The sequence below is a fragment of the Rhinolophus hipposideros genome (genome assembly GCF_964194185.1).
Source record: "Rhinolophus hipposideros genome assembly, chromosome: 5".
NCBI classification, from domain to species: Eukaryota; Metazoa; Chordata; class Mammalia; order Chiroptera; family Rhinolophidae; genus Rhinolophus; species Rhinolophus hipposideros.
Genome location: NC_138051.1, coordinates 30,051,586 through 30,076,010, shown reverse-complemented (window position 1 = coordinate 30,076,010; position 24,425 = coordinate 30,051,586). Strand labels below are relative to the sequence as shown.

Below are 24,425 nucleotides of genomic sequence, written 5' to 3'. Positions count from 1 at the left end.
TGACAAAGACAATGTAACAGAAGTGACACACTGTGGGAGTTTCAGAGCCTATATCTCAAAGTCCTTGCAGCTTCTGCCTTTGTCCTCTTGGATCACTGCCCTAAGTCCACCATTCAAAGAAAAGTCTAGTACACTGGAGGATGACAGGCCATACGGAAGATGATCCAGGCACCCCAGCCAACAACTAGCACCAATTGCTAGCTGCAGCTACATCACTGACTTCAGGCAAGACCACCAAAAGAATAGCCTAGCTGAGCCCAGCCCAAGTTGCAGAGCTAGAGAACCATGAAAAACATGATTGTTGTTCTAAGCCACCAAGTTTTAGGGTAGTTTGTTATGCAGCATTAGGTAACTAATATAGTATCCCACCTCTCCACCCGGTTGAGAACCACTAACCTTCAGTTGCCTTCCAATTCTAAAATTTATGACATTTTTGACTTCCAGGTTACCATTCCTGTAAGCCATACCTACCACCCAATACATAGATTTTCATTCTTTTTTCTTCTCTGCTAAATTAGGGTTGTATTAATTCTCCAGGGAATATGGGTTATTTTAATTTCAGGTCCTCTGCCCACAAGTGAGTGTGAGGAACTCACCAGGTCCATGTGTTTGAGACTATCGAGCAACTTGCAATTACGGTTCTTTAGTCGATGGGCCTCATCAATGATGACACAACGCCATTCAATCTCACGAAGCTCAGGACAGTCTGATAAAATCATCTCAAAAGTAGTGATCAGGGCATCAAACTTGTATGCACCTGGGATGAGACGCCCCTAAGCATGAAGGCAGTAAGTCAGGAAAAGCCTAAAATGTACCTAAGGGAGGAGCTCTTCTGAATTACACATTATCTTTTCTATATTCAGGCAGGCTTAATGGGAGACACAAACTGCACCACCACCCTCCTCCACTACTGTTTATCTTTCTGATAAATAGTGCCAAATCACTCAGTGTGAGACACATTGCCTCCTCAACATAGTCAGTTTCTTGGGAAAGTGACAGACTTCACTGAATGAATCTGGGTGTTTTTGACTCTGTGGTATACCTAGCTCACGTATCTCAGCCCTAGATCTATTGTTGGTTAACGCTGAAACCCACAAATGTTGGGCATTACTGAAACATACAAGACAAAACTAAAAGTGAAAACCACTAACAGAGTACATGGCAATATGGTTACTGTCTAAAAATGGACAGAAGAATTGAAACATCTTAACAAAATTAAGAGTAGTATAACAAAACTTGAATAAATTTGGTTTTGTCGAAATAAAAACAACAGAAAACTAATGGTTGAAAAACAATTCATAAATTCTGATGTTAAGAAAGGATGGATAATTCAAAATTTTTTTTCCCCAAATTTATACAGCAAAAGGATCCTGATGAAAATTTTAACAGACTTTAAAAAAAGAAATGAAATGGCTTAAGTTCACTACCATATGGGTCAAGGAATTAAAATAAGTGGCTAAATGAATTTCATTCTGGAAAATACTTTGATGAAAACTCATCAATTCTGATAAAATTTTATTTAAAATGCATGTATTCATAAATAAAGTCAGAACTTCCCCTGGATCTAAATATCCACGGGATCAAAACAGCATAGACCAAAAACTGCCATGCACAAACTAGACAAAAATGCCTTAAATCACAGAGAGACTCAGCAAGAGTCTTTTATGCAGAGTAAAGCCTCTAAAATACCAGGTACTTTGGCCCACTCTCTAAACCATAACATTCCATGACATACAACTCACCCGTGAATCTTTGCAGTACATTTCATATTGCTGAATCATCTGCCGGCTGGCCAGACTGCCATGATACACAATAGTATTCATCTCTGTCCATGTGTTGAATTCTCGCTCCCAGTTAGTAATTGTGGACAAAGGGGCAATGACCAGGAAGGGGCCGTGGATGCCTACATTGTACACCTCCTGCAAGAAGGCGATGGACTGAATGGTTTTGCCCAGTCCCATCTCGTCAGCCAGGATGCAGTTCTGCCTGCAGATTCATCGTGGAAAATGAAAAGCATGTCAAAAGATAACATCTTTTAAAAAGTACTTGAAAAGAAACTGTTTAAATAGAAAAATAAAAATAATCCCAGAGTAAGCCTGCATCTAAGGGCCCACTCTTTACCTGTTATACCAATTAAAGAGCAGCCAATTGACCCCTTCCAACTGATATTCCCGTAACTGGTTTCTGTTTTTATACTCATGTGACAGCTCCAACTTCTTCCAGGCACTTGCCTGTGGACGATTCTAAAAAAACAGGAAATTTGAATAAATGAGGTGGAGATATTAACATTAGGCCAACTTACTAGGTAATTCTAGTAGTGGAAATTCTATTCCCAAACATTGCTGCTTGGATTAAAACATGCTAAATATATTCAAATCCATGAGTTCATAATGAAACTTTTTTAAAAAGTGGAGAAACAAAAAGAGGAAAAACCCACTGGTCACTTTTAGAGGATGCCAGGAAACTAGTTCATTATTTTAAAAACTAGAAAATAAAGACAAACAATAAAGCATCCTTTTTACTATGCTATCTCTATCTCCAAGTAACCAAAAAAGAAAACATTTATTTTAATAGAAGACTTGGCTAATAAATGAAGAAATGATAGAATTAAAATATCACCATTTTAAAATTCTTAAACAATGGATCTAGGCAATGTGATAAATGGCTGATAATATCACAAAAGAAAAACCTGGTAGAACCAGCTCTGAAGCAGATTCAGTGGCCTCCCTCCCCCATCTGATCAAGCCTCTAGAATAGTGATATCTAATGGAACTGTCTACAATGATAAAAAAATGTTTTACCACTAGATACATGTAACTACCGAGCATTTGGAATAGCTAGTGGCTACTATGTTGGATAGCACAGCTCTAAAATCTTCTAATGCACAGTGCTGCTCTATATCTAACCATTATGTGAAACATAAAGGACAGAGAACATGATAAAAAGTTCCAAGGGGAATGCAACTGGCAAACTTCAGACTATGGAAAATCGTAGAGAACAAACCACCTGGTTTCTTCAAGAGAAAACGGCAAAGGAGGGAGAGGAAATCAAGGGGAACTATGATTAAGAGCTTTGAGACTTATTAATCAAAAGCAATATATGGACATTATTTAGGATTCCACTCAAACAATTTAACAAAAATTAGAAGAGAATCAGGGAAATACATACAGTGATTGCTAATCTGATGATACTAGGAATGGTTAAATTTTTTCAGGTGTATACAGTATCATTTATCTTTAGAGATAAACACTGAAATATTTACAGATGAGACAAAGGAATCTGGGATTTGCTTTAAAATAATCTGGGAAACAAGGAAATGAATGGGTAGAGAAATCATATGAAACAAGATTGGCTATGGCATGTATTAATTGTTAAAGTTGGGTGATGGTGCATGATACTATTTCTTTTCAACTTTTGTATATGTTTGAAAATTTTCATAATAAAAAGCCAAAACAACAACATAAACTTCTATAGGGGGAAAAATTAAGTCACTGCCTATATGGAATGAATGTTATATTCTAAATGCAAATGTACTTACCACTCTTTTGAGTTCTGGGTGCCTGGATTGGATCCGTTTAAATTCTCGAATCTTGCCCTCGTCAACATCCTCTTTCAGCTCCCAGGTACTATCCTCATAGGGCAGAGAGCACCATTTCACCAGGTAGTAAATTACAGGCTAGGAGAGAAGAAGCCAAAACCTTTATAAACTGATTCTGTGTTCTCTACTATGGTTAAAAAATAAGAATTTGACTAAAGAATCACATCACAGAATGTCAATACCTAAAAAGGTGCTGAAAAAGTGAGGCTGAAAATGCCAACTGTAGTTTCACCTGCTGTTGCCCTATGCTATTCACGATTTTGATCACTTTTCCAGGCAATTTTTCAGAATCTGTTCCAAAAGTGAAATTTCTAACCAGTAGTTTCTATAACAGCAAGTACTGATACATTATGCTCATCAACCAAGCAGGTGCAAAAAAAAAAATCTATTTTCCTGTATTGTATTGAATTAGGTCGAAATTAAAAGATACAGATAGCTGTTTCATACTACTCTCCTGGCACTGGATTTGATACAGTGGAAACCAGGCTACTTTTACAAGTGAGGAACAGGTTAAACCCATAGGAGCAGAGCAGGGCTGAAATCACTGAGCTTCTGAGCTCCTGGAGCTCTGAGTGCAAATGCTACTTCAGAGAGCAGTCATATGGTGGTAAAGAGATTTCCTTCTGAGCCTCAGGAAGTTAGGAAATAACTTCGAAAGGTGTCACTGAAGAGAGGTAACAAGAGTGAAAATGAAGGAGAAATGCTGAAGCTCCATCTATGGTACTAGGCTCTCTGTAGGCATTCTACTGCAAGGGAAGGGGCAGTGACCAACGAATGGTAAATGGCTCCTATTCTCACTATCCACATATGATCAATGCACGAACTGCATTTCCAGTTTTGTCTTGAGTGAAGCAACAAGGATTATACTGGGCCTAGTGTAATCAACAGGAGTCTCTAATTCTCAATTTATAGAATACCCCTTAAAACAGCCAGCAAGAAGTCTGCAGAGTTACAGATCAAGAAATCCCTAGAAGGGGCCAGGCCAGTGGCTCAGGCGGTTAAAGCTCCATGCTCCTAACTCCAAAGGCTGCCGGTTCGATTCCCACATGGGCCAGTGGGCTCTCAACCACAAGGTTGCCAGTTCAATTCCTTGAATCCCGCAAAGGATGGTGGGCAGCACTCCCTGCAACTAGGATTGAACATGGCACCTTGAGCTGAGCTGCCGCTGAGCTCCAGGATGGCTCAGTTGGTTGGAGCGCGTCCTCTCAACCACAAGGTTGCTGGCTTGACTCCCGCAAGGGATGGTGGGCTGCATCCCCTGCAACTAGCAACGGCAACTGGACTGGAGCTGAGCTGTGCCCTCCACAACTAAGACTGAAAGGACAACAACTTGAAGCTGAAAGACACCCTCCACACCTAAGATTGAAAGGACAACAACTTGATTTGGAAAAAAGGCCTGGAAGTACACACTGTTCCCCAATAAAGTCCTGTTCCTCTTCCCCAATAAAATCTTTAAAATAAATAAATAAATAAGAAATCCCTAGAATCTAGTTGCTCTTGTACCTTTTCCTTTATTGTAGTGACTCAAGTCACTTTCTACATAAAGCCACTGGTCCAGGTCACACATATACAACATTATAACTTACTTTTCCAAAGACGTTAATACCCATTTATTATATTTATTTCCACTATCAGGTTATGTAAAAAGGATGACAAATTAAACTCATTTTAGAGAAAGATAAAATAGGTACAAGAATGTCATTATCCAATATTGGGAGCATAAATTACAATACCAGCACATTAAAATATTTTAATCTGTCAGGCCAATTGCAAAATATTCCAAAGGGGTCTAATCAAAATACAATTACTTTTGGAAGGGTAAGTAAGTATGGTGGCAGAAAGCAAGGCCGAGCTCCTGAAAACAATGAAAATTTTACAGTAACTAACCTGCCCTGGGGAATGACTATAACTGGTCCATTCCCCACTCATCTCCCACAAAGGAACAACAAACAATAACAACCACCCTAACCCAAAAGCAGAGTATGTTATCTGGGGCATGCTTGTGAAGATTTGAAGACATATGGAATTGTAATAGGCCTTGGAAATCTATGGTTCTACTATCTTAGTGACACTGAAGGCTTACAAAATGGAGTAAAAAAACTTAGGATTTTACAGGGGGAAGACTGACTGTTGGGTCTGATAATGATGATGTTTGGGACCAAATCACTTAGCTCGTGAGAGAGCCTAATTCACTACCCAGCACTGACATCTTAACAAGGTTCTGTTGTTTTCTACTCGTCATTGTGTAAGTAGTGAGTCAGAAGTGATAAAAACTTTACAAAATATGCACTATGGAAAGCAGTGTGGAGGTTCCTCAAAAAATTACACATAGAATTACCACATGACCCAGCAATCCCTCTCCTGTACATTTTTTGGGTATCTACTCAAAAAATCTGAAAACTTTTATCCATAGTCACGTGTGCTCCAATGTTCATTGCAGCTTTGTTTACAGTGGCCAAGACATGGAAACAACCAAAACGTTCTTCGATAGATGAATGGATAAAGAAGTTGTGGTACATATACACAATGGAATACTATTCAGCGGTAAGAAAAGATCAATAGGATCATTTGTGACAACATAGATGGATCTTGAGATTATAATGCTAAGCGAAATAAGAAAAAGCAGAGAACTATATGATTTCACTGATATGTGGTATATAAACCAAAAACAAAAGAACTAGACAAGCAAATGAGAAACAAAAACTCACAGACACAGACAATAGTTTAGTGGTTACCAGAAGGTAAGGGGGTGGGGAGTGGTAGATGAGGGTAAAGGGGATCAAATATATGGTGATGGACGGAGAACTGACTCTGGGTGGAGAACACACAATGGGATTTATAGAGGATGTACTACAGAATTGTATACCTGAATTTTATGTAACTTTACTAACAATTGTCACCCCAATAAACTTTAAAAAAAATAAATAAAAAGAAATCCATAAAAAGTAAAAAAACTTTACAAAATATGGCCCTGCAAAGCTAAACCAACAAGTACTAGTGAAAGTGAAAAGAAAGTGAAGAGTTCTAAGGAAATGGTGAGTCACAGCCTAAGTAAGTTTGAAATAAATTTAAATGACAGAATGGTGAATTTACTGGTGGCTTAGATCTATATGACTCTTACTTGGAAAATGAAAAAAGTGATTTATGAAGCTGAATCAGCAAGTGTTTTAGCATATTTAAAATCTACTCCCCAATCTAAGAAAGCGTTAGTGCAGTGATTCCCAAATCAAGCTATGCATGAGAACCGCTTGGAGAACTAAAAAATACAGATATCTGGGTCCCACCCTAGATCTACTGAATATGAATCTGTGGGTGTGGGACTCCACTATCTGTTTAAAAGTACAGATTCAAATACAGTAGATCTATTTCAATAACAAATGAAAATGCATTTAACTGATGGTAAGAATAAATAACAACACTGAGAAAGCTATGAGTCTGTACAAGTATTTTTATATTCATTAAGCATGGAGATTTGTGAAGTACCCCTTTCCTTCTCCCCACGTCTCACCCTCAAGTGAATGTCAAGGGTCTCCCATAAAACATCGAAGACAATGACACCAAGGTGAATGAGTACTTGGAAACATAGTTCCCAGTACTTATAAATATAGCTCCCACATGTTTAACTTTATGGGAATCTTTCCTTTTAGCCTCTTTCTCTACTCCCTTACCCTGCCAGTTTAATTTTAAGGATCCCTCAGAAAAAAATCAAAAATATCTTTTCGGTCCAAGGGATTTTTCAGTCATATCTGAAAAATAATGGGGGCAAGCAGCTCCAGCAGAAATCTACAAGTGACTTTTCACACTCCTCCATGAACCAACTCACCTCCCCATTGTCCTTGTCAATGCTGTGAGACTCATCCAATATCCTGTCCACCTCCACGTAATCTGGATTGAAGGGCTCTTCGTCCTAGAGGAGTTACAAAACCCAACGATAAGATCAAAAGATCACTATCCAGTAAACCCATCCTCCATCCCACCTTTAGGTGATGACCTTACTTCAAAATGTATTAAGAAAACAGAAGCCATCAGAAGAAAGTTCCACATTTTCATATCAAATCGTACAAACTACCTGCATCTGCACACATCTCATCTGTTACCAGAGAAAATAGCTCTTCTCCCGTTATAACAGAGACCCTTCATTCTCTCCATATATACTCTGGATTCCATCCCTTCTCACCTTCTTAGGAATCTTTCTCTACTGGATCATCCCCATAAACAAACAAATATGCTCTACTATTTCACATCTTAAAAGACCTCCCTTGACTCTACATACCCGTGCAACTATTTTTCTGTTCTGCTCCATACTCAAACTTCCCAAGAGTTTTAAATATATGGTATCCCCATTTCATCATCTCCTTCACTTGTCCAATCCAGTTCTCTTCGTTCCACTTCCATCACACAACTAAACTGGAGGTGTGTATTTGGCAATTTGGAGATCATTAACGATCTCCAAATTGCCAAATACAATGGAAACATTTCTGTACCTTACTACTTTACCTCTACATAGTATTCAATAATTCATCATTCTCTCCTTAAAGCACTTTCCTTCCCTTGGCTTTTGTAGGACAGCATACTCTCTTGGTGGCCCTCTTCCCCCTTTCTTTTGGGTTTGTTTTTGTTTTGGCCAACTCTCAATCACCCTCACTGGCTCTTTTCTTCTGAGTCACTGGTATTCAGCGTTGGGTGATATAACAAGATAAAAAATCCAACACTCCAAAGAGCGATCACAAAGAAACCTTAAGGAAAAACCACTTTCTTCCTAAAACACTATTTTCCCTTTGTTTTTCTTATATATCTTTTTCCTAATCTTTCTTCCACTCTGGCATAACATTTTTTCTCCTTCACCGTGAACTCTAAATTTGGGAGAATTCCTTAAAGATTGGTTCTGGGCTCACATCCATTCTCTTATTAAAGAACTTTCTATAAGAAAGTATAGAACTATTAGAAAATATAGAACTTTCCCCAGAGGTGACTTTATCCATTAAGTCTTTAGTAACTATTTATATGCTGATAAATTCCAAATTTTAATGGCACCCTGAAAAATCCAGATCTATATATCCATCTGCATACTAGATATACATTAAGGGACTTTAACACTGTGTAATCTAAATTCTTAATTTTTCCCCAATTGGCTGCTTCTAAAATCTTCCATACTTCAATAAATGATACCACCTCAACTCATTTACTCAGACCAGAAACTCATCTATATAAACCATCACACCAAGCCCTATCAATTTCACTTTAAAATAAATTCAAATCTATCCATTGTCTCTATCCACTAAAAGCACTCCAATCTAACCCATGATTTTTCATCTAGAAAACTGCCTTCTTACTGTTTACTTTACTTTTGTTACTCTTCTCTAATCCATCCTCCAAAGTCTAGGTGATCTTTTAGAAGTGAAAATTGGATTGTCTTTTGACCTATTTTAAATAGTTCAATGGCTTCCTTTTGCACTTAGAATAAAAACAAAACTAAAACCAAACTATCTATAAGCACCTGCTTGCCTAAATTTCTGATCTCATTGCCATTCACTTTCTATTATCCATCAATTGCACTGTCTTTTGCTCGTTCTTTCAGTTGCTTATTCTTTCTCAAGGCCCTCACATGTTTCCCATTCCAAGGATGCTATAAATATATACTTTTGTTCATACTATGGTTAACTCCTATTCAAAATTCAATTCTCAGAGAAGTCCTCCCTAACTATCCAAAGTAATGTAGACTTTTTTTCCTTCTTATGTCTCTTTGTGCTCCTTCTTTCCTGGCACTTATCACAGTTTGAATTAGTTTTTTAATTTCTCTCTCCCCAGTCATACAGTGAGCTGTAAACACAGACCCTGTGTGGTTTGTTTACCATAGTGACTAGCACATAATAAATGATGAATAAATGAATGGCTAATTTGGTTAAATGCCAACCTAGAAAGGCATATTTAATTGGCATAAGTTAGTAGAGCTTGGTTCAATGGTCATCACAAATTGTACATCTAATACCAGCTGGAATGGCATTACAGTTTCATTATACATTTCACAGATTAGGCTTTAAAAGAACACAGATGAAAACACAAAACCCAATTATCATTATTTTCATTTAAAAAGAAACTAGAAGACCTACATGGCCCTACTTGCCCTCTCTAGGTAATACGGAAAATAATTAATTGGCAAACCTAGTGGTATAAAGTTAGTTTTATCAAATGTTTTCAGCCAGAACTGATTTTTTTTTTTTTATTGCTGAAGCTACATACACATTATTCCTTCTCTCAATCTTTTTTACTAGACCTTTTCCTCCTTAGCTCTAAGAAGCTGTGAAAAATAATACTCTTCTTAAGGCACTTAGCACTGTATAACAAATAAAGATGAAAAATCCCAGTTTGGCAAAGGGTTATGTACATAAAGCTTTCAAAGCAAAATAGAGAGCTAAAATATGGCTGAAAAGACCTTTGTGCATGCTTTAGTGTTTAGTAGTAACACTGGATATGGGAAACAGATGCTCATTAATCACTATTTCTAGTTATGCTGGATTAGAAATTTGAGAAAATAAATGTTCTCTTAATGACATGGTTGCTTATGGCTACAGATACCATCAACTGCTAAGACTGACATTACGAGCGGACCAGAGGCCAGTTTATCATGTTTTGAAGATACTTCATGAGTACTGAGCAAGTCAATATCAAAATATCCTGTAATTTATAGAAAGACCATATTTTGACCTGGCAAAATTAAGCATGGAGCAATTAAGGAAAAGTCCAATGACATACATACACACACAAAGCAATTGTAAGTCTTCTGAAGAATCAGTCAAGGCTGATAACTCCAGAAATTTACGCTTCTATGAAAAAGAGAGACAATACCTATTCTTAATTACCTCATGGAAGAAGTGTCTCATCTGAGCCATTTTTGTTTTGAAGCGCTTTAGTTTTTGATGGATCCTCTTATCCTTCTCTAGTTGGGAGATGGTAGCCCATTCACAGTGCAGATAGGAGCTGAAGGGGATCGAAACAGTCAGTCATCGTGTAAGAAAGGGGAATTAGTAGGCTAGTGTTTGAGATTTGGGGATTAGCCAGCAGACATAAGCACATGCTTATAGGGGGAGATAGTCTCGTAGATCAGTCGTTCTTAAACTTGAATTTGCACGCAAATTCTGATCTAGGGTGGGCTCAAAAGTTCACATTTCTAACAAGTATCCAAACAATGCTAATTCTGCTGGTTCACAGATCACATTTTTGAGTATCAAGGTCTTAATGTTAGAGTAAGGCATAGAGGGTCACAAGGGATTTTATCAGGAAACACCCTTACCCCACCTTCCTGCAGGGGAATAGTAAGAGTCATATCAATTCCTGAACTTCTCTCACTAGAGAAGTTCATTTTCTCCACTAAAAACAACAATTTGTGCTAGGAGACTATAAAAAAAAGACACATTCCCCCCCAGGATAGACTATACAGGAGAACTTTTTACAACCCTGTGGAGTTTGGGGTGAAAAGCTTTTTGCACAGATCACATACTAGTTCTTGTACTTGACAAAGAATTCTTCTGCTTCAGTATACTGTCCAGAAGGAAGCTGAGAAGAAAGAAATTCCAGTTACTAACACTTGATTTATCAAATAACCTTTCATTTTAACCATACATGACAGCACATCATACGAATGCTCCCAGAATATATTATTGACTGAGGGGTTAAAAAACTAATTTGGTCTTCAATACTAAAGGCCTGATAACTGAAGAAAATAAGCCTTTACCCTATTACACAGATAAGCAAAAAATTGGCAATAATGGGTAAAGACTTAACGGGTAAAGCCTTTACCCATACTTTCTAGCTAACTTTCTTCCATCATCTCTCATAACTACACTGTAACAATATAATCTGACATCCAAAGGTGTTCATTAAACAAAGCCTGAGAATGTAGTATTATAGGCTGACAAAAAGGTAGAGGCTTCTATTTGTAACAACATGAATGGGTCTCGAGATTACATTGCTAAGCAAAATATGTCAGATGGAAAAGGACAAGAACCATATGATTTCACTTACATGTGGGATATAAAACAAAAAGCAAAAAACAAATAAGCAAAACATACAAATAAAATTCACAGACACAGACAACAGTATGGTGGTTCCCAGAGGGGGAGAGGGATAGGGAACGGTTGAAGAGAGTAAAGGGGATCAAATACATGGTGATGGAAGGAGACTAGACTTTGCGTGGTGAGCACACAATGCAACACACAGATGATGTATTACAGAATTACATATCTGAAACTTCTATAATGATATTCATCAATGTCACCCGACACATTGAATTTAAAAAAATATATAGCGTCCTCACCTCCTTCTTCACAATCCTCATAGAAAGCACTTTGTCTACAATGGCTGCGTCTTCTTCACTGGGATTCTCCTGTAGCAAAAGATGCAGTCAGTCAACAGAGATTGTGAGCAGCAGGATGAACCTCTCAAATTGCCTAAGTTCTCAGCTTACCACAAAGAACTGCATGGAAGGCAAAGTCTCGCCATCGGGTTCCTGCACTGGTTCAGGGAGGATAGGCTCAGTTTTTATTGGACCAGTTACATCCACTTCTTCTTCTTCTTCATCATCTGTGATCTTTATATCCAGGTCCTCTGTATATTTTTTTCGCTTAACTTGACGGTTTGAGCGTCTCTTCTGTAAAGGCAAAAATGGTTAACATAACTGCATAGTCTCTCAAAGAGAAGCCCTTTAAAACAATCTGCCTGTTGTCATATACTTAGATTTTACTCCAAAATCCCCATGAAAAAAATTAAACCAAAAGGAGAGAGCTTATTTATCAAACTATGTAATGTCAAACCATGTAATGTACTCTATGTACTGACTATGTATTAATTTGCTGAATTGTTTTATCAAAGAACCAGAATCTATCTGAAAGAAAACACGATATTACTGGCAAGAAGTTCTAGGAAATGAAACAGGACTCTCAGCCTGCAGGGTGTAATGAACTTCACACCAGAAGCAACCCTGAAGTGCAAAGGTGCAAGAATACTTTGTTTCTAATTTCGTTTCTTTTAGTTCTAAACTTTTTTTTTAAATAAATAGACTCATACTATATGTAGCATTTTGCTGCTTACTTTTTTAGTTAGTATTTCTTGGAGGTATTTTCCATATCGATACATTTTAAACCTACCTTATTCTTTCAAGTGTCTGAGTAAAATATATTTTTTGAATTTTTATGAGTTTATTTGAGCAAACTGATGACATATGCAGGGGAGCAAGATCCCAAATGCTCAAGAAAAACATTTTTTAATTACTTTAATACTCAATAGCATTCTAGATAGACTCAACCAGAAAATACAACGAAAAAAATCTATTATATTTATGAAAACAAAGAGAGTATCTAAAGGATTAAATTTAGTAAGAAATATATAAAATCTGTATGAAGAAAACTTTGAAACACTGTAGAAGGACATAGAAAAGACCTGACTAAAAACTAATATATACTGTTCTGGAATAAGAAGACTTAATTCTCCCTAATTATATAAATTCTACAAAACCAAATAAAACTTTTTAATTTGCAAAGCTGATTCTAAAATTCAAATGGAGAAATAAACATCCAAGAATAACCAGGAAAAAGATGAAAAATACTGGTCTTTACCAGATATTAAGGACAATATCAAGCTACACTAATTAACACAGCGTGGTGCCTCTCCAAGGAGAGGTAAACAGGTCAATGAAACAGTGTCCAAATATACACTAAAATACTTATGTGGATTTAGAACATGATAAAAATAGCACTTCTAATCAGTAAGGAAAAAGTAGATAGTCTATAAATGAGACTGAAAACAAATGGCTAGCCATCTAGAAGATGAAAGAAATAAAATTATAAAAGGATCAAAGATATAAAATTAAAGTAGAGGTATAACATTTCTAAAAGAAAATACGGAAGTATTTTTTATAATCCAGGAGCAGGAAAGGTGTTTCTAATAATTGATCAATTTCACCTTGAAAAAAATTTGTGTATAATATAATCCATTATAAACAAAGTTGAGACAAATAATAAACTGAGAGGGGAAATGCTATATGATACATTTCCTAAGAATAAAGAGTTTTTTTGAACAAGGGAAAGATCAATAACACAATAGAAACATAGACAAATAACATGAATAGACAGTTCACAGAAAAAAATCATACGTGGCTATTAAATGTAAAAAGATGCTTATAATAAAAGTTACACTCATAATAAAATAATTACAATAAGATAAAATAAACTGAGATACTAGTTTTCTGCAATAACAGATGGCAAAAATCAGCAAGTTCGATCAAATATTTGAAACAGGAACTCTACTGGTGAGAGTACACATGGGCATGACCTCTATAGAAGAATATTTGACAATACCCTTTGATCCAGCAATTCTACTTCAAAGATATTATTCTACAGAGATAAATTTGCACGTGTGTACAAATCTCTGCAACATTACTTCTGGTAGAAGACCAGAGAAAATCTAAATGCCTAGCAACAGGGAACTGGTTAAACAAATCATGACATAGTCAAAAAATAGATTATAGAGCTATTATTTTAAAAAGAATGGGGTGCATCAACAATGCCAAATGTTGAAGATGTGGAACTGGAACTCTTATTAATGGTGGAAGTGTAAAGTAATACAATCACTTCGGGAGCTGGCAAATTCTTATAAAGTTATGTTCATATGTTTACCTTACAGTCTATCAATTTCATTCCTGGGTATTTAGCTATGAGATATGAAAACCTATATTCACAAAATACATGTACTAAGGCTGTTCATGGCAGCCTTATTCATAATAGCTCCAAACTGAAAATGACCCAAATATGTATCAATAGGAAAATGGATAAACATTGCGGTAATTCACAAAATATTTCTCAAGAAAAAAAAAGAATGAACTGATATATTCAACAACATGAATCAATCTCAAAACCATTATACTAAAAGAAGTGAAATTCAAGAGTACATACTATATGAATCCATTTACACGAAGTTCAAGAACAGGCTAAGTTAACCAATGGTAACAGAAATCAGAACAATGATTGCCCATGGGAGGAGGGGTGGATTGTCTGAACCAGGGTATAATGGAACTTCCTGGGGTGATAGAACATGCAACTTCATTAAATAACCTCTCTACTTCTGTATATGTTTCAAAATTTTCATAATTAAATGAGGGTGGAGGGAAGAATGGGCTGGATTTATGTTTTCTGATGAAGAACAACCTCTAAGATATATTGTTGGGGAAATAAAAGCACAGTACAGAAGAGTAAGTACAGAATACTAAGTGGAAGTAGTAGTAGAGTGCTCATAAAAGTAAAGAATATTTCTGGAAATATACACACAAAAAAATTGGGGAAGAGAACTGATGTTGCAGAAAGGACTATGAAGTTGGGATCTAGATTAGGAGACTACCATAGTGTGTATTTTTTTGCATTGCTATTATTTTATATATATATCTTTTAGCCTAAAAAACAAAATGGAAAACGGTGGTCAGGAGGCCAAAATAAACCCTCACAATTCCAAAGAACAAAAAATGAAAGTACAGTAATCATGACCACTTATTCTTCAACCCCTTGCCTCAAACATATATGAGGTGTGATCAAACAATAGGTGAATGTTTAAATAAAAACAAAATTTATTACAGTAAAGGACACATTACCATTAATCCCCTCAAAACACTCCCTCTCACTTCGAACACACTTTTCCCATCGTTTTTGCCACTTTCTGAAGCAGCTCTGGAAGTCCTATTTTGTGAGTGCCTTTAGTTGAGCTGTTGTGGCTGCCTTGATGTCCTGAATCATTCTGACTTTGGGGAAGAGCCAGAAGTTGCACAGTGCCAGATCCAGTGAATAAGGTGGATGAGGACACACTGTTATGTTTTTATTTGACAGAAACTGCTGTATAGCAGAAGCGATGTGTAAAACGAAGCATTATCATGATGGAGGATGATTTATGGCACACTTTAAAACACACCTTCTCTCAACTGCGGCTCACACCCAACTGACAGCACCGAACAAGTTGAAATTTGTCACACAGTTACTAAGGTTCTACGTGCCACTTCCCGTATCGAAGATCCCTGCATTTCCCTTGGATGGCACTCCGCAGCAGCATTCACTATATTTTGTGATCACTATGGAAAGGCTCTGTGTCACATATCACTGCTGGTATACGGCAATTTCTGTCAAATAAACATATTACTGTGTCCTCATCCACCTTATTCACCAGACCTGGCATCGTGCGACTTCTGGCTCTTCCCCAAAGTCAAAACTATTTAGGACATCGAGGCAGCAACGACAGCGCAACTAAAGACACTCACAAAAGAGGACTTCCAGAGCTGCTTCAGAAAGCGGCAAGAACGATGGGTAAGTGTGTTCAAAGTGAGAGGGAGTATTTTGAGGGGAATTAATGGTAATGTGTCTTTTACTATAATAATTTTTTTAATGTAAACATTCAGCATATTTTATGATCCCACCTCATATATTAAAAATGTCTTGGGTATCCTTCCAGGGGGGAAAAAATGGATGCATATACATGTATGTATTCTCTGTCTCTCTCTTTAAAAGTTATTAAAGAGATACAAGCATACCTTGGAGATACTGTGGGTTTGGTTCCAAACCACCACAATAAAGCAAATATCATAAAAAAGCAAGTCACACGAATTTTATGGTTTCCCAGTGCATATAAAAGTTATATTTACACTATTCTGTAGTTTATTAACTGTGCAATGGCATTATGTCTTAAAAAAAAAACAATGTACATACCTTAATTAAAAAATACTTATTGCTACAAAATGCTAACCATCATCTGAGCATTCAGGAAGTCATAATCTTTTTGCTAATGGAGGCTCTTACCTTCAATTTGTGAAAAATGCAATATCTGCAAAGTGCACAAAGTGCAATAAAACGAGGTATGCCTGTATTATATACACTATTCTACACCGAGCTCTTTTCACTTAATGTGGAGTTTTCCACATTAGCACACCCTGCTCTATTTCATTATTTTTAATTGCCACGTAGTAGTCTACATGGATTTTCATAATTTTATTTACCTATTTCTCCACCAAAGGACATTTAATTTTTGAATATTTCTGCAATTGCAATTGTTGCTGTAATACATACATCACTGCATACTTTTGAGAATATATTCATAAAGTAGTTTCCTGGGTGTAGAATCATTGCGTCGAAGAGTATTAACATTTTAAATTTTGTCACACACTGACTTGCCAAAAAGATTGTCTCAACAGTCCCATCAACTATGTATGAAGTGCCCGTTCCTTAACTCCATTGCCAACACTTGTATTACCACTTTTTATGAGCTGAAGTGTGTCTCCCAAAATTTTTATGTTGGAGTCCTAACCTTTAGCACCTCAGAATGTAACTGTATTTAAAGACAGGGACTTTAAAGAGGTGATTACATAAAATGACGCTGTTGGGGTGGACCCTCATTCAATTTGATTAGTGTCTTTATAAGAAGAGGAAATTTGGACACACAGAAACACACCAGAGATGTATGCAGAGGAAAGACCATGTGAGGACAGAGAGAAGGTGGCCATCTGCAAGCCAAGGAAAGAAGTCTCAGAGGTAACCAAACAGCTGACCCCTTAATCTTGGACTTCTAGCTTTCAGAATTGTGAGAAAATAAATTTCTACTGTTTAAGCCACCCGTCTGTAGTATTTTATTATAGCAGCCCTAACAAACTAACACACAACTTTTTAAATTTTACTAATCTTTGTAATTCTTGTATTATAGATTGCCTTCAGTTTGTTCTTTGATTATTTAACAAACACTTCATTTAACCATTTATTTGACATATATATAACTCTTATTATGCTCTCTTGCATGAATTCAGCACTGTTCTATGTGCTTTATAAATGTGTACACTCAATCTTCCTAACAACTCTTCTTGGTAGGTATTATCTGCATTTTAGAGATGAGGAAATTAAGGCACCACGAGGTTAAGCAAACTTGCCTGAAGTGACAAGGTTAATAAATAGCAGAGTTGAGAATCCAGGAAATTTTGCTGCAGAGCAACATTTTCTCTTAACCACTATACTGTTTATATTTTTTTGTTATACATGCATAATTTATACAGCCAAATATACATCAATCTTTCCCTTTATGACTTCTGAATTTAATGCCCTCCTTAGAAAGATCTACCCCACTTGATAACTATTAAAAAATTCATGACTTACATAAAGTTCATGATTTCAATTCTTGCATTTAGACTTTCAATTAACCTAGAATTTGTTTTTGTTTAAGGAGTGACACAAAAATCCAGTTTTATCCAGCTTTATTTACTTTTCCTAAGTGGGTAGCCAGTTGTCCTGACATAATTTATTAAAAAATTTTTCTCTCCATTAATTTAAAATGGCATTTTAATTCATATCCTAAATTCTCATAACTATATGAATCTATTTCTAGACTTCATTATCTTTTATTTTTATTTCTTCTCTAATTGTAAACTCTTAGTAATTATTATTTCATGTCTGTTAAATCTAGTTTCTGCCTCCTTTTCCTTTTCAAAAATGTCTTAGCTATTCTTACAGGTTAATTTCCCCCATAAGAACGCAAGCATCAATATGTCAATGTATTGAATGTATATTAAGAAAGGAGGCATCTATAAATATTAATAACTGGAGAGGCACTTAAGATTTGTTTACAGATGAGGGATTCAGACAAAGCTAAGTTAAACAAATGTGCCAGGCTCATGGAGCTACTTAGAAGAACTATGGGTCTCCTGAATCGAAACACCAGGTTTTTTCTATAGTTGGAAACTGGAGCCAAAGATGGCACCCTAAGGCAACAATCAGAGACAGAGAACTAAAGTTTTTCTGGTCCGGCTTCTTTTATTCTCTTCCAATGTCTCTCATCTTCAAAAGGTAGGAAAAAATACTGCGCTTAAACACCCCCATTCAGAGTCAGAACCCTGAAGTGCAGAAAAGGTAAGGCAAAAGGGATAGCCGAATAATCCTAAGAAATACCAAAGTACTGATATAACCATAATAATCATGTAGCAGAATTTCATATTTGCTCAGTTTTTGAAATACTAGAGTTGCGGAAATGAGTATTGCTAGTTTTATAGTAATATGCTTTTTGCCTAAAAAGATAAAAATTTAAAAGACATTACCGTGACGAGGTCCTACCTCTTATTTATTTAGGTCCTACCTCTTATCTTCCTAACAACTCTTCTTGTTAGGTATTATCTGCATTTTAGAGATGAGGAAATTAAGGCACCAAGAAGTTAAGCAAACTTGCCTGAAGTGACAAGGTTAATAAATAACAGAGTTGAGAACCCAGGAAATTTTGCTGCAGAGCAAAATTTTCTCTTAACCACTATACTGTTTATATTTTTTTGTTATACATGTATAATTTATACAGCCAAATATATATCAATCTTTCCCTTTATGACTTCTGAATTTAATGCCCTCCTTAGAAAGATCTACCCCACTTGATAACTATAAAAAAATTCATGACTTACATAAAGTTCATAAAGTTCATTTAGAAAAACTGTTGAAATGTGCATAGGCTTAAAGATTCTCAGTATCTACCCCTGGTTTGTCAAAATTAAACAAGATTTTTCTACTAAATTCTTTAGGGATCCTTTTACCTGAATGCTGCTTTCTTCATCTTCCCGGGGTGATTGTGCAGGCATAACTTCCACATCTGAATTATCAGAGGAGGTATTGCGCTTTCTCTTCTTACCCACCACAGGAGTGATGGTGCTAAAATGCAAAAAACAAAATCATTTTCAATGAGGGCAAGGATAACTTAGGAGTAAGAAAGTATAATTAAACTAAACCAGAACAGATGAAGCTTCTAGACAGAAGTGTCTAGAAGTTCAGTTTCTGGGACATAGAGCTATTGAGTAGGGTGTTTGAAAAAAAAAAAAAGATATTGGGGTTTCTAAACCATTGGCTGACCTTTACAGTAGATTTGACAAATTCTTGCTATCACTGTATTCACAAATACCTGAAGGAAGGTAGCATAACAGCAGAATGAATACCGGGGCTAAGAATTATAAGGTCTTGTTTTAGTCCCAGTTGGGCATTAGTTTCTTTATTTGTAAACATTGACAATACCTGGCTTGACAGTTGTTGAGGATCAAATAAGATAATAGATACAAAACCTTTTTTAAAAAAAAAAAAAGCTGAAAAATCCTGTACAAATAAGTACCACAAAGCCAGAAGAATCCCAGGCAGTGGAAACTAGGGAGAAAGGAGTGATGTTATAAGAACTGAAAAGGAAAGAGAGGACATTCAATTGTGACAGGAATTATGTGGTAAGCCATGGTTCTGTCCACACTGCTTAGACTAACAGCGGTTGCTGAAATCTTCTTTAATTCACATATGAGATGCAAGAACACAGCAGCTATGTCTCCAGCAGCTCTCTTTTACTGATGTGGGTAGCAGGAGGATACTGAGAAATCTTTCACACTACAGTGAGACCAAATCAGGAAAAACGTATAAAAACATAGTCACAGCTTTTAAATATAATCCCCAACAGAATGATCTTTCCTGTGCCTTAGTGTTTCTCTTCCAAAATGTGCAAATTTGCAAATCTGTTTACACAAATCATGTAAGCATTGGAGAGAGAAAAGAAAAGGCCTATCTCCTCTGACAGATAGATCACCTTGAATTATGTTGCTCACTACTAAATACAAGTATTTCCTCTCAACACTAACTTAAAAATGAGTGCACTGCCTGCAAATGTCCCAGCAGAATAGGAAAGGGTGGTACTCACTTCAGTTTACTCTTGCCCTTTGTTTTGGAGGTACCAGATGTTTTGCTCTTCTTTGGCTTTTCTTCCTTGAGTCTCTCCCCACTGCTCTTTTTCCGACGTTTCTTTTCACCTTCCTCCTCAGGCCGAACACTGGGCAACTCATCCTCATTCAGGACTCGAGGTATGTTCTGCTCACCCCGGGCACGAGCCCTGGCAATGGCTTCTGCTACAATCCGATTGGCTTTCTCTTGCTTCTTCTGGTGCTCCAGCCTACGGTTTTCCTCCATTCCTGTCTTGCCCCCAGCATGAGGAGCAGAGCTGGCTGGTGAGGACAGAGCTGCCACTTCACTGGCACTTAGGACTTTAACTACGGAAAGCCCAGAAGAGGCCCCTTGGGAAGAGCCAGCCTGCAGAAATAAAGACGCTAAAATTTCAACATGCTTGTAAATTAAAAAGGTGTAAATAAAACCCAGCTCGGAAGCAGGAAAACTAGAAACTTTAGTTTTCTAATTCCTCAAGAACGAGGCTCAGACCAAGTCTCACTAAACCTAAACACATTAAAAAAAATAAAAGATTTTTGGTGGGAACGGGCTAAGAAAAGGCAAGAATTGTGCCAAATTAAATATCGATACCCATCTCCACTGTTCCAGAAAAATTTCAAACAATATAGCCATACTAGTTTCTGGGCTAAAAATAAAAAAATTTAAATTCCACTCTTGGCCTACCTTTATCTGCCTGGGGGATGGAAGGATTGATAATCACTTGACCTTTTTAAGACTATTTCTTTATCTTTCAAATGAGAGGGTATTTTAAACCATTTTTATTTCACAAGATTAGGAAAAGATTGTAAATGAAACAGTTCAAATACAAATACTCATCTGTTATCCCAAACCCAACAATAACTCTCAAATATTTTCATGATATAATTAAAACCAGGTTTCCATGGGTGAAAGAAAGAAAAGGCTACATCTCACTTCAGAGGTATCACTCCAGACTGGCCCCACATTCACAATGAGTGGTGTGGAGGGAAACAGCGAGGGACTGAGAGGTCTGTTTTCCTTCCTAACAGTGTGTCTCACCTGTGGCTGCAGCACCACCTTCAGCGGAACTGAAAGTCTTTGTCCCGGGCTCTGTCCTGGTCCCATTATCTGAGCCTGCTGCACAGAGGAGAGAGTCACTGGCTGTGCTGAGGGTGGCTGCTGGGGCTGCGGCTGTGATGATGGAGGCTGTGGTACAATCTGGATTTTCTGCTGTGGCTGCTGCACCTGCAGCTGGATAGTTACTACTTTGGCGGGCTGCCCCTGGGCATTCTTGGCTTGAGTGAGGGCTGCCAGCTGGTTGCCCTGTAACACTATCTTGCCTGGTAGACTCCCTAGCACGACATGCCGGTGTCCTTGGGGACCTCCAGACTGTGGCTGCTGGAGGACCAGGGTGATGCGTTTCGATTCACCCTAAAGAAAGGAAATTGCAAGAGGTACAACATTAAAGAATGGTATACACTTAAATATTTAGACCAGTTTTCCTCATCCTAGAATCATAAAAACTGAGGGTGAGAAGACAGTACAATTCACTTTGTTCATTCTCCCATCTGTCCTGATAGTTTTCTCTGCAACACTTCTGCCCAGTAGATATTAGACTATTTTTGAAAAACTGATGTGAGGCTATCTTCTAAGGCAATCATTCTATGTTTTGGAAATCTATCAGAACAAACATCTTTATACTGAACTGAAACCTGCCTCCTCATAGCTTCTTTATACTGGTGCTATTACCTTAATACTGCCGCTCTCCCCCCAACCTCTTTGGTCCTCTAATCAGAGGCTAGAGCCTCTTTCTTACAACAGAAATTAGCCTTTTCACTGGCAAAGTAGGAGCACAATCTTAGCGATAAGAACAGGGAAAAGATACACATAGCTTCTGTAAGTCTCACAAATATTTTTGCAAGGATGATTCTTGTTCCCATAGCATCCTATATTTCTCACAAAACTTTATTTCGTACATTATTGTGAATTCTTGTCTAAATGTCTTTCCCTAGCAGACTGCGAGCTCTGTAAGAAGAAGGGCTGTCGCTGTCCTGTTCGGAACCAGCTAGGTAGTGTGAACATGTAGTAAGAGCTCAAAAAATATGTTAACACTAACTGCTTCCATCGGATAAGTAGTAAGTATGTGGCTGTCAACACTAACTGATAAAAAGCAAAGATGGAATTTAAACAGGATTTCCTAGAGCTAGCTCTCGTGTGCGTTCTCTATCACAGTTGCCGGGCCCTTTACTAAACCAAAATTCACCTCCCCCTTTCACTCAAGTCACCTGGGTAGGTGTAGAGGTCAGTGTAACTGCAGGCTTCAGTGGGGGCCCTGTGGCCCCAGGGTTTCCAGCAGGAGCTGAACCCTTAACTGGCTGTAGGACCAGCTGCTTTACAGGTCGGCTGGGCTGGACAATGCGCTGAACAGTAGCCTGGTTCCCAGGGACCTTGGCGGCCAACACTGTATTACCAGAGACAATGGAAACACCTGGTCGAAGGGGAGTGCCGGTTAGCACTTTGGTAAAAGTGACTTTTCCACCATTGGCTGTGCCAGCCACCAGGGGCTGAGCTGTGCTGGTGATACCTTGGGCCTGAATTTGTGCCACGTGGGCACCAGTGACTGAGGAGCTTGGTGGGGCTTTAAGGATAACAATCTTAGGGGCTGACTGAGGCGGCTGCCCTCCAGCACTGCCGGAGGCCACAGCTGTGGCAGAGACACCCATGAAAGGATTCCCTTGGCTCAGGATCTCCTGGCTCTTGGAGACCTGCAAACGGCCTGATGTTGGCGTCGGTGTCTGTAAGACAGGTTGGGCTGGCTGCTCCTGGCTGACGGGCTGAGTGGTATAATCATGCAAGGTTAAAGATTCTGGAGCTGAAGCTGTTGATTCTTTGGGAAGTTCTGTGGGGGCTGTATCCTCTGGTGGGGGGACCAGGTCACTTGCTGATGGATTCCCCACATCACCACCTCCACCATCCTGGTTCATCTGGTCCAAGGAGTCCAGAGAGCTTGGCAGTCCAAGGGCTTCCTCAATGGGGTCTTGTGTGACTTGGTTGAAGCTGTCATCAGTCAGAGAGTCCAGGCCAAATAAATTTGGGTCATCAAACAGATCCATGATGGGGTCTGCCATCTTGGGAAAGCAATGGAGGGTACTTCCCCAAGGTCTAGGGAGGGAAGGGGAGGGGGGGTACTGGCTCTCCCCTCCCCTCCCCTATTAAGAAAAAAATGTACACAATGGAAGAAGACTACTCTTCAGGTAAAGAGGCAAGAAACAAGTGCATGTCAGATTGTCCTGACCTTCATGGAGCAAGATGGCTAGGTCTTCAGAGGAAGATGGTGGAACTCCTGTTGTGGGAAGACAAATTAAAAATAAGCAAAGTAGGTGACCTCAGACAATTTCTCCTTCTTAGATACTACCCTCAACATCAAAAAATCATGTCAAAATAGTAAGAGAATAGGGAAATACGAGATAATCTGAGGACAGAGATGAAGCAGAAATAACACCCACATTTTTGCTTCAAAACTGAAACTCAATAATAAATAAATAAATCAACCCCCTTTTTGGACTCCGCGTACACCTACACACTTTGAAACTTCTGTCAAGATCATTCAGCTGTCTATGTCCATTTCTTTTTACATTTACCATTTTTGGGTAAAGATCAGGAAATTTAAGTCATTCACCTTCTATTTAGGATTCTTAAGTTCACAGAACTGAACACTATCATCAGCAGCATTTCAATAACTGTAGATAAAGATTTCTGGATATATTGTATTTTATAAATTTTCCTTGTATTTTAGACACTTTTACTTACTACTGGAAAAAACAACACCTTTAACCAAGCTCATAGTACAATCTTGCTAAGCTTATAGTATAATTTTACCCAGGAAGTTTCACAAACTTTATTCTAGGTAACATATCAATTAATCCATACATAGTATTTCTGTTCTGAATCCCCTTCTCCCTTTCCCATATTTAAGATCAAAAACTTCCTTTGCAAGAGATTCAAAGAATTCTACATTTCAGTTGCAGTTTATATTCCCAACTTTCTCTCATCATTTCTTATATTCCAGTCCAACTAGACTACAGTTGCCTTAACGTGATTCCTGTCTGCAG

General features: G+C 37.7%; 1 protein-coding gene across 3 annotated transcripts in view; it reads right to left on the bottom strand.

Annotated features, from left to right (window-relative positions):
• Positions 1 to 23,656, bottom strand: part of CHD8 (chromodomain helicase DNA binding protein 8) — a 39,870-nt gene extending 16,214 nt beyond the window's left edge. For 2 of the 3 annotated variants that reach the window (XM_081050242.1, XM_081050243.1), the window contains exons 1-13: positions 22,599 to 23,656; positions 21,373 to 21,744; positions 20,315 to 20,700; positions 19,182 to 19,296; positions 12,063 to 12,245; positions 11,913 to 11,981; positions 11,097 to 11,152; positions 10,459 to 10,576; positions 7,422 to 7,505; positions 3,539 to 3,676; positions 2,122 to 2,243; positions 1,743 to 1,986; positions 597 to 773 (exon numbers count right to left, since the gene is read on the bottom strand). In XM_081050242.1, the coding sequence (XP_080906368.1) occupies positions 597 to 773; positions 1,743 to 1,986; positions 2,122 to 2,243; positions 3,539 to 3,676; positions 7,422 to 7,505; positions 10,459 to 10,576; positions 11,097 to 11,152; positions 11,913 to 11,981; positions 12,063 to 12,245; positions 19,182 to 19,296; positions 20,315 to 20,700; positions 21,373 to 21,744; positions 22,599 to 23,441 (2,907 nt within the window). In that variant the 5' untranslated portion in view covers positions 23,442 to 23,656. The remainder of the gene's footprint in view (positions 1 to 596; positions 774 to 1,742; positions 1,987 to 2,121; positions 2,244 to 3,538; positions 3,677 to 7,421; positions 7,506 to 10,458; positions 10,577 to 11,096; positions 11,153 to 11,912; positions 11,982 to 12,062; positions 12,246 to 19,181; positions 19,297 to 20,314; positions 20,701 to 21,372; positions 21,745 to 22,598) is intronic. The other variant, XM_081050244.1, reaches the window with a different exon arrangement.
• Positions 23,657 to 24,425: the final 769 nt, after the last annotated feature.